This window comes from Histoplasma capsulatum, genomic scaffold (genome assembly GCF_000149585.1).
Source record: "Histoplasma capsulatum NAm1 scaffold_5 genomic scaffold, whole genome shotgun sequence".
Classification (NCBI taxonomy): Eukaryota; Fungi; Ascomycota; class Eurotiomycetes; order Onygenales; family Ajellomycetaceae; genus Histoplasma; species Histoplasma mississippiense.
Window position 1 is genome coordinate 1,439,521 of NW_001813978.1, and position 10,200 is coordinate 1,449,720.

The following is a 10,200-nucleotide window of genomic DNA, read 5'->3' on the forward strand; positions in this document are numbered from 1 at the left end:
TTCGCACCCTTTACGCTGGAGAAGCCTAGAGTATGTTTCCTTTACTTCCCATGAATCTTGTTGGATTTACGTGTGCTTGAGATTGGGGAATTCGAGGGTCGATTCTTGTGTGCAGCTTGACTAAGTTTCTGTGATCATTGGAGGATGGATAGTGTCTGCTACCGCTCGCAAACATTCCTATAATTGAATATACCCTGGAATTCCTTGCCAATGCCGGCGTCGAAGAGGTGTTTCTCTACGGGGGCGCTCACGCAGATCAGGTGGAAATATATGTCAAGTACGTCGAGTTAACAAATAGATTGCAATCCCGCGATTCCATGTCTTCTACTGGTCCTAACTTCAATCAATGGTTGCTATTTTAGTGCCTCAAAATGGAAATCACCGTCCTCCCTGTTCAAAAGCTTCATCTTCCTGAAATCGACTTCTACTTCTGTTGGCGATGTGATGCGTGATCTGGATGGCAAACATTTAATAACTCGCGACTTCATCATTGTCAGCGGTGATGTGGTCAGCAATTACGCCATTGAGGAGGCATTGGCAAAGCACCGCGAGCGGCGACAGACAGACAAAAACGCCATTATGACCATGATTCTACGAGAAACGAATGTTTCGCACAGGTCGAACCCGTCCATAGCCCCGGTCTTTTTTATTGACCCTACCAAGGACCGCTGTTTACATTATGAAGAGATAGAAAGTCGCCCACGTAGAAGGTCTAACTCGTCTTCTCATCCCAGATCGTCTAATTATCTCTCTGTCGACCCGGATATGCTGAAGGAGTTTTCGGAAATTGATATCCGGAGTGACCTGGTCGACACTTACATCGATATCTGCACTCCGGATGTCCTAAGTCTGTGGTCGGATAGCTTTGATTACCAGACGCCCCGAAAACAGTTTCTCTACGGCGTGCTCAAGGATTACGAACTGAGTGGCAAAACTATACATACCCATATTATCAAGGATCATTACGCGGCAAGAGTGCGGAACCTTAAGACATATGACTCCATTTCCAAAGATATTGTGTCGAGATATACATATCCGCTCTGTCTGGAAACAAATTTAGTCCCGGGCAATACCTACAGCCTGAAACGGCGCAATATTTATGAGGAACAAGGAGTCAGGTATGCACCGTCATGCGATATTGGCCCGAAAACAGTCATCGGCCGAGGTACGATTCTCGGGGATCACACGGCTGTTACAAACACTGTCATCGGACGACGATGCCGCATTGGCAAGAATGTGGTTCTCGAGGGTGCGTATCTCTGGGACGACGTGGTTGTTGGGGATGGGACGGAGATCCACCACGCCATTGTGGCCAATAATGTGGTGGTTGCGGATAATTGCAGAATCGAGAATGGCGCGCTACTTTCATATGGAGTAAAAATCGCAAATGGCACCACGATTCATGAAGGGATGAAAATTACCCGAGCCGAGCGGGAACAAGGATTTGTCCCAAGCGATCCCAAAATTGTTGGAGAGGGCGGAATCGGATACGAATTCTCTCGCGAGGAAGACGAGGATGACGAGAGCGATGATGAAAGCGTTGCATCCTCTGGATTATGTACGTTTTTTTTTCCCTCCTTTTCTTCTCAGCCCCATCTAAATGATATGAGAGTCACACGATCTGTATACTTACCACACCAACCCAGTATACAACATATCCGGCCTCTCCCTCTCCACCGATTCAATCTCCACCCTCTCCTCCGAGCTATCGGACGATGACTTTCCCCCGCTCCATCGGGTCGACAGCCTCGGCCCGTCCCTCGACGACGATGCCGACCGCTCCCACTTCCACCACGATGCCGTCAACAGCGTCTACGACGGACTCTGCGATGGCCTCAGCGCAGACGTCGTGCAGCTCGAACTGGTCGGACTGCGCATGAGCGCCAACGCGTCCGAGCACCAAGTGCGCCACGCCGTCGTGACCGCCTTCATCAAACGCATCCAAGGCCTCATGGACGCGCCATCGCCGCTCAGCGCCAGCGACGCTGTCAAGCAGGTCCTCGGAAAGTACAAGGACATACTCGACCGGATTGTGTTTGACCGCGACGAGCCGGCGCGGAAGCCGGATCAGGTTGATTTACTGTTGTTGATCCAGCAGGAGTTGGTGGAGAAGAGCCGCGGGGAGACTGTTTTGTTGTTTATGGCTAAGGAGCTGTATGATTTGGAGACGGTAGAGGAGGAGGCGTTTGAGCAGTGGTGGGCGGATGAGAGGGCGGTGGCGAACGAGGGATTGAAGAAAGTGAGGAGGCTAGACAGGAGCCGTTTATTGAGTGGCTTGCGAATGCCGATAGTGAGGAGATGAGGAGGAGGAAGAGGAAGAGATTGAGCAGAATCTTCTCTGAGAAGCTTCTTTTCGCGCCTTCGGGGCGATATGGGGTGGGTATACATGCGAAAACGATCGTATTGAAGGTCAATGAGTGATTATAAATTATTGCACGCTCTGGTGGATTGGAGAATCAGGAATTAGGAATTAGAAAAAATACAAGAGACCATAGTTGATAGTTCATCGAGGAAGCGAAGAACGAACGTATCCACCAGTCGTCGAAGCTTTACACTAAGATCATTAAGGCTCCGCCTAAACCTAGAATCTGCGTTATATGCAGCAGGGTGCATTGACGCCTTTTAAATCACAGCGGGGCAGAAAAATGGTGAATATGTACAGAACAGAATACAGTTGCCTGGTCTCGAGGCATAGGACGTCCAAACCGCATACATAGCATTCCAAATGGGCAGATAGATAAACATCTCCACCCAACAATGAAGCCCACCAAAACCCAATGTATTCTTAACAAGCATCCATTATCCCCTTAACTCTCGGCCAAATGACATCACCGCCATCGTGTACTGTACAATGTACTTGATACAATCAACTCCCTCACCACATATTCAAATGAACTCCCCCCATTGACTTCGTGACCCCTTCAACGGCAGCCACAGTTGCGCCCGCCTTCTTGGACCTAACCCCCCTGGACTTCGGTCTAACCTGCACCAGCGCACCAACCTTGCACCTCCCACACCGACTCTTCTGAACATCAATACTCCTCGAATGTCTTCCATACTCATTCCCACACTCCACGCAACACCACAGATACTTGTAATGGATGACATACGAATGTTTGGTGGTGATGTTTATGCGCGCCTTCGTAGCATTTTCTCCACTGCTGCTACAGCCATAAACAGGGTGCGCAGCCAGCGCCTTCTCACACTTCGCCGCCCACTGCTTGAAGCTGGCGCCGTGCGGGTTATTGCGGACGTTGGAGATCATGAAGTTGGCTAGGTGGCAGTATTCGTGCGCAAGGGTGTTGAGGAGGCGGTCTTCACTGTCTATGATTTTTGAAGCGAGTTCGATGGAAGCGTGGTGGCGCACGGGAGCGAGGATGGAGGGGGTTAGGGGGATCGTACCGGTGTTGTTACTCTTACTGGTGCTGGTGGATATATCAGTGGGCATCTGCTTGCTGCCACTACTCGCCACCGAAGTATTATTTTCATGATAGCCAGAAACAGGCAATAGCAATGACGACGTTGCTTGCTGTTTCAGCTGTGACTGATTCCCAACTTGTTGCTGAGCCGGTAACGGCGATGGTTTCTGCCTGACGGTTTCGCGCTTCCAATTTGCCCTGCCAGCTGTAGTGTTGAGAGTCTTGCTCCAGATAATCTTCACTCCTCCCGCAGCCGCAGCGAGTTTCTGAATCTGCCCGCCAGTCGTGGCATCATCGAGCGTTTTGAAAAACTCTTCCGCCATTTTTACTTTCTTCTCGTCGAACTCTTTCTTTTTAGCTGCAAGGGCCTTCTTCGCAGCTTCAGCTGCAGCTGCTGAAGATTTTTTCGAAGGGGAACCTTTAATTGGACTTTTCGAGGGCGATGACTGTGGTGAGATGGAATTTCTATGTGATCTCCCTGGAACATCATCATTGCCATCTTCTTCGTCATCTGAGTATATGCGGAATCTCTCAAGGCCTCTGCGCAGGGTGTTCGTTTTCCTGGGGGAGTACTGGTCGTTCCATTCGTTGATTATCTCCTGGCTCCAGAAGGCGTCTATGCTTGGTCGATGCGGGGTAGGTGGGATACGAGACTTGCTTTTAGAGGGAGAGTATAGACGATGTTTTGAAGGGCTGGATGGCGGAGTGACGATGCTCACTGTCTGCTCTGGCCCTCCTGACCTGGAAAAGGATGGTGGTTGAGAATCAGGCTGAGGGCTACATATAAAGGATTCTCTTCAATTTCTTGCCGTCAAAAGAAGGAGATAGGATGAGAAAAGAAAGCAGCAACTTACCCTTCCATCTTGTCTTCAGAAGTTTTGTGGTTGACGACCCTATTTCTCTTCGGTGAGCTTCCCCGTTTCGAAGCAGGAATTGATGAAAGAGGTTTCAGATCGAATTTTTTCGGCAACGATGGAATCATCTCCTGCTCATTATCAGTATCGTCATCGCCATCATCGCCATCATCATCACTACTGCCGTCAAACAAAGAGCGTTGAGTTGTCCTGTTGGGTCCCGACTTCAAATTATTCACTGCCAGGCCTGAATTCACGTCACCACCACCACTAGTAGTAGCCTTTGTGTTATTTCCCCCCAACAAGACCTTCGGTGTTGCTATTGCTGTTGTTCTGGTTGTTGGCCTTAAGCCCCTGAACAGTTTCCTGGGTGACGAACGGGGTTTGAGGAGTACTTCTTCCTTCTCTTCACTGCTTCCGCTCAGACCAGACTCATCGAAATAGCTAATATCCTCATCATCCCCGACAATGAAATCATCCAACGAGTCGAATTCGTCGCTTTCCTCCTCCTCCTCTGACGGCGACGACGACGACTCAACACCCCTATTATCCCTCCACCCCTGATTCCCCCTCACCTCCACCTCCACCTCCCCACTACCACCAACCCCAGCAGCACTCTTTCCCTTTTCCCCCTGCCCCTTTCCCCCCTCCACAGACCCAAGCATATCCTCCTCCAACTGCTCTGGCAACGGCGCAATTTCCACATCTCCCAGTCCGCGCTTAGGCGTCGAACCATCATACTTACCAATCACCGTCTCCGCCTGCGTTGGTGCTGAGAACGGCATGAGGAGGACATCAGCGTGCCGACGGCCCAGCTGGCGTTGACGTTGTCTGTGACGGGTGCTGGTTGGAGGTTGTGCTGGGCTGCTAAGGGTTTCAGTGTGCGTTGCAACGACATTCTCCACGGCAGGGGTGGTTTTGTTATTAGAACCTGTGCCTGTGCCTGTGCCTGTGCTTGTATCTGTCTTGGATGTGGGTTTGGTCTTAGTCTTGGTTGGGCTTCGGGGGTCGGCCGGGGCGTTTTGCTGTTTTCCGCTTCTTGCTGCGCCTGCCTTTGCGTTTGCAGAGCTGGTGGTTGTGATGGCTGCCTTCAGGGAGAGAGAGGTTGCCCCACGGCGCGCCCGGGTTCCGCCCAGGACTAGTCTTGGTGAGTGTAGTGGTAGCTGTACACAGACTGAGTGTCTGTATTGGTGTTGACGCGTATCGTCGATGTCGGAATCTTCTCCTTCGGTATCCAGCACGGCCTTAGGCGCGGTGCGGCTGAGTCGCGCCATGTTCTTTCTTTTTTTTTCCTCTTTAAATCTTTCCCGGAAAAGGGGGTATATGCGGAGGGTCAGGGCCAGGGGTCTCTCACTCGAACTTTTTTGATGTGAGTGCGTGCACGTATAGATGTATATATACATATACCGATATATAGATATATATACGCCTCCTCCACCGTCCACACTTATTTAACGATATTTTCCCAAGAAAGCCAAGTCCTCGCACATACTCCTATCCCTCCCTATATATATTGTATATATATATATATATATATACCACGTGCTATTAACATCAAAACCCCATGAACCACCTAAATAGCACAGCCAGCCAAGCAAGTCAGACTCGATCCGGTTTTTTTTTTTCCTCAGGTAAGAAGAAAGATCAACAACAACGATCAACTTTGTGCGCCTGCTTATATTTTTCTCCCAGTGCAGGGTTAGCACGGTGCGCGATTCAGTAAACAATGGGTATATGTTCCCTTGAGGTAGGGCCCTCAATAGGGTAGGGCGGGGCGGGGCGGGGCGAGACGGGGGGGATTCGATCATACACGGACATACACGGACATGCAATCTGCTGCTGCTGCTGCCGCCGTCGTTGTTGTTGTTCGCATCCCTCTCTTCAAGTAAAGAAAGTGGTTTGAGGATTCTTTTTCCAAAACGAGGTTCGGGTTGGTTGGCGGGGCAACGACGGTTTAATTGACTTGTGACATTTACGGTTATTACATGATACGTGGAAAGGAGTGTGGACACACACACACACACACACACACACGCACACTGATCAAAAGAAGAGGAAAATATTATATATGGCCAGTTACAACAAACATCGGTGAGCATTAAAATGGAGAGAAAAGAAAAGGGAAAGAAAAAAAAAAACCAAGAAACAGCGTCTTTGCTATTCCGAAAAGCAAGACAAAGAAAGCTAACCATCACCCAAGTTCCCCAGGCCAACGTAAAAGAAAGAAAGGAGGTAAAAGAGGTAAGACAGACAGAGGAGGCACATGTGCATGTTTTGTTAAAGGTAGGTATGTAATATTTAAGGGGGGAAAGGTTACATCTTCGCCACAATTCTCTTCTATCTAATCAATCCAAAAAAAAAAAAAAAAAAAAAAAAGAACCCAGCCAGCAACCACGGAGTCCAACGCAATACAGTACAGCACAAACAAACACACAGACGCAAAATACAACACACTCTCTTTACAACAACACAATGCCAAACCCAGCCAAAACACCGCAGACAACATACGCACCCACGCTAAGCAATCCCATATTAAACACTGGAATCGTCGTGGCAATGGCGGCGGATGACGTGGTCGAGCTCGGTACGGTGGTGGGTTCAGAGGTGACAGTGCCCTTGCCATCCGTACCGGCTTGCTTCAGCAAATCGGCACAGGTGCCCGTCGGCCTCTTGCTATCCTGCAGCTCCGCAGCACCCTTGAAATCGCAAGCGTCACGGGCCCCATCCTGCTGCAGGAAGTAGCTGTTGAAGGCAAACGAGAGCTGGTCACGTGGATCGCACATGCTATATGCGCCATATACACCATCTTCGGGTTTCGAGGCGATGCCATCGCAGACACCTTTGCCGAGACCGCATACAGTGCCGAAATACTTACCGAGATCCTCATCATCGACCGAGGACTTGGCAACACACGAGAGGGAATTGACCATGCACTGGCAGAGTTGCTTGTTGGGGACAGGTGGAAGGGTGGCGCTAGATTGCCATGCACTGCCGGTGGCGGGACATTTTCGGAGTTGGAGGTTCTCGACTTCGTAATCATTCATGCTGACGCCCTTGGGGTTAACATCACTAATTTGCTTCTTGAGATTATTATAGTCAACACGGGGTTTGACGTTGTCGCCGTCGACATTGACCAGACCTGTGGTTGTTTTGTGACGTTAGATCTGGGATTCTTGGATAAGGAGACCAATGGAATACATGGGATGTTCAAGGCGTACCGTAGTTGTTTTGCTCCTGGAAATACATGTACACGATACCTCCACTGACAACAGGTGTCATCTGAGGGCCGTACAGAGCTTTGACCTCAGTGAATATGCGTGGGCGGACCTCGTTGCAACCATACTCAGCGAAAAAGACTGGGACAGAGTAGGTCGAGAACTCCGCGACAACCTTATCGTAGCCGGACTCCTTGTAGCTAGAGTCACCACACCACGAATAGATGTTGTAACCCCAGAAATCAATAGACTCATCTCTGCTCTTGCAGTTGAAGTAATCAGCCATATCGTCGCGGATGTCAGCATCGTCATTAGTCGCATAACCGACACCCATAGTACGGTAGCCCTTCTTCTTGATGTAGGACTTGGTGTCGCGAACGGCAGCCTTGACGAATGCACTAGCATTGGTGTTGGACTGCTTGTTGGAAACTTCGTTGCCGGCGAAGAAGCCCAAGGTGTTTGACCAAGGCGCAAGCACGTCGACGACGGCCATGTACCTAGCGTAAAGTTCGATGTCCCATTTCGGGTCATCACGGTTGATGGATGTTTTGGGTTCAGACAGGTCAGCGACCACGTAGATGCCAGCATCCTGAAGCATCTGCATGCAATCCTTGTGGTCAGCGTCGGGGTCGATGGCATAGACCCTGATGACGTTCGTCCCCAGCTCTTTCAGGTATGGGATGTCGCGTTTGCAATTATCGGAGTTGGCAAGAGGGTCTTTGTAGTGAGTGTTCTTGCTGGTGGTGCCATTCGAGGAGATATCCTCTTAACATACACATAAAGCGTGAGTTATGGAAAACGCTGGTATCAAGGAGGGATGTTAAGTGTGCACGGTCGGCTTACCTTGGTATGCAACGCCCTTGAAGAAACTGGAACAATTGTTAGTCATATATATTTTAGTCATATATATTTATATATATATATATATATATGTATGTATGTATATACATATCAATATCAACTGGAAGAAGGATGCCAACTCACAATTCGTCGCCGGTACCTTCTACGAAAAATTTGGAGCCCTAAAAAGCAAACATCCGTCCGATTAGAAATTGATTCTAAGGGCATATAGGGAGTCTCAAGAGATAATAGCTCAAGCTGCATTCCTGACCTTGATGACGATGGGGCTCAGATCAGCGAAGGCCGAACCCGCGAGAACAGCGCCCGCGAGGACGGAGGAGAACTTCATGGTGGAATATGAGATCAAGAAGAACAACGACAACGACAACGACAACGACAACGATAACGACAACAATGCCCGAGAGAATCAGTAGTTGTACAATGAAAGAAAGAAGGAAGCCGGACGGAGTTCAAGGTGCGAAGAAGGGTGTGCCACTGTCGGCGAGTGACAGATCGATGTTGATTACAACCGGGTAAAAAAAGGGGGGGATTTGCTTGATCAAGAGAGTGGATAAAGAAGAGCGGAACGAAGAGGAAAGCGCCGTGAAGGAAGGAAGCGAAGGATAATTGAGTGGACACAGGGTCCTAACGAGAGACTGGGGAAAGAATGAGAGAGAAGAAAAGAAGCGGCAGAGAGGAGGAGAAAAGGAGAAGAGAACAACGATGAGGCTTGAGGGAGAAGGAAAGCCAGGCGGAGATGCAGAAGAGGAGGAGATGAAGGGTCAAGCTGAGTCAGCAGCCTGGGCGGTGGTGCTGGCCGCGTACTTGCAGAGCACTCTGTGGACGGCGCCGGGAGCAACGCTGCTGCTGGGCATATACACCGATATTATGATTGACATCCAATTTGAGCGATGCCGGTCCAAGTATTTCTTTTCGTCAAGTGAAAGTGAGTGGTTTCTTTATCTATCCATAACCTCTCTCCCTTGTTTTATTCTTGAGACTTTACTTAGGAACACCCCCCCGGGGACCACCGTCGTACACCTGTAACCGCGCTTGATCCCAGGATCTACAGTGTCAGGTATTAAGTTTGAAATCCCCCTGGCCGCCGAGATTACACTAACCATATAACGTTAATATCTAAATGCTGCTTTTTGCAAAGATCTTTATATTAATATTTTGTATACCATCCTTCTGCCTCTATAACTGCCTTCACTCGATGAGACATTGTAGCAGAAAGATTATATAGAATGCTATCATCAATTACATTTCATGCCTCCTTAGCTGCCTCTATTAAAGCTCTTTTTGTAGCTACTGTATCTGATGCATGCTCCAGCTCTGGATGCAGCTTATAGATCTCCTGCTTCAACAGTGCTCAAAGATTCTCTATAGGATTCAACTCTGGAGAATATGGAGGCCAAGGCATGATCTCTATATTCATCTCCTCAAGAACCTCCTTAACTATGTGAGCTGTATGAACCCTGGCTCCATCATGCATGAATATATCCCTCTCTCTCACAAATTCAGGTAAAAAGGCCCTATACACATCCTTTATCACTCTTGAAGAAAGGGGTAAATAGTATGATAAAAGCAGCATTTCAACATAACTGGGTTTTGGGGTTAGTGATATCTTGGCATCAGTGGTAGGTGGGGGGGGGTTCCATACTTTAATATCTGGACACTGTACTGATTGGCTTTGCCTCATCCATAGCAAAGAATACATAATATTTTAGTTTGACTCCAACCCTTCCAAGCCGAATACAAACCCTTTTTTGAACCAACAACAGCCGCCTGTCAATTGTGAATTGATCTTTTTTGATCCTAAAGGTATCTACGATTATATCTTGAATGGCTCCTTGCCTGGGGATCCCTGGA

General features: G+C 48.9%; 4 protein-coding genes across 4 annotated transcripts; 2 read left to right on the top strand and 2 right to left on the bottom strand.

Moving 5' to 3' along the window:
- Window positions 1-210: 210 nt before the first annotated feature.
- On the top strand, window positions 211-2,302 carry HCAG_05283 (predicted protein; the record flags this gene model as incomplete). The annotated part of the gene is made up of 3 exons (XM_001539766.1): window positions 211-260; window positions 363-1,558; window positions 1,647-2,302. The coding sequence occupies 3 exons, from the start codon at window positions 211-213 to the stop codon at window positions 2,300-2,302; spliced, it is 1,902 nt and encodes a 633-aa protein (XP_001539816.1).
- A 573-nt stretch (window positions 2,303-2,875) lies between these two features.
- HCAG_05284 (predicted protein) lies at window positions 2,876-5,547 on the bottom strand (the record flags this gene model as incomplete). Its single annotated transcript, XM_001539767.1, has 2 exons — window positions 2,876-4,160; window positions 4,274-5,547. 2 exons carry the CDS (start codon window positions 5,545-5,547, stop codon window positions 2,876-2,878), a joined length of 2,559 nt encoding a protein of 852 aa, XP_001539817.1.
- A 1,185-nt stretch (window positions 5,548-6,732) lies between these two features.
- HCAG_05285 (beta-1,3-glucanosyltransferase 3) lies at window positions 6,733-8,677 on the bottom strand (the record flags this gene model as incomplete). The annotated part of the gene is made up of 5 exons (XM_001539768.1): window positions 6,733-7,412; window positions 7,492-8,253; window positions 8,332-8,357; window positions 8,473-8,510; window positions 8,600-8,677. The coding sequence occupies 5 exons, from the start codon at window positions 8,675-8,677 to the stop codon at window positions 6,733-6,735; spliced, it is 1,584 nt and encodes a 527-aa protein (XP_001539818.1).
- Window positions 8,678-9,051: 374 nt separating this feature from the next.
- HCAG_05286 (predicted protein) lies at window positions 9,052-10,058 on the top strand (the record flags this gene model as incomplete). The annotated part of the gene is made up of 3 exons (XM_001539769.1): window positions 9,052-9,274; window positions 9,718-9,790; window positions 10,037-10,058. The coding sequence occupies 3 exons, from the start codon at window positions 9,052-9,054 to the stop codon at window positions 10,056-10,058; spliced, it is 318 nt and encodes a 105-aa protein (XP_001539819.1).
- Between the last annotated feature and the right edge of the window lie 142 nt (window positions 10,059-10,200).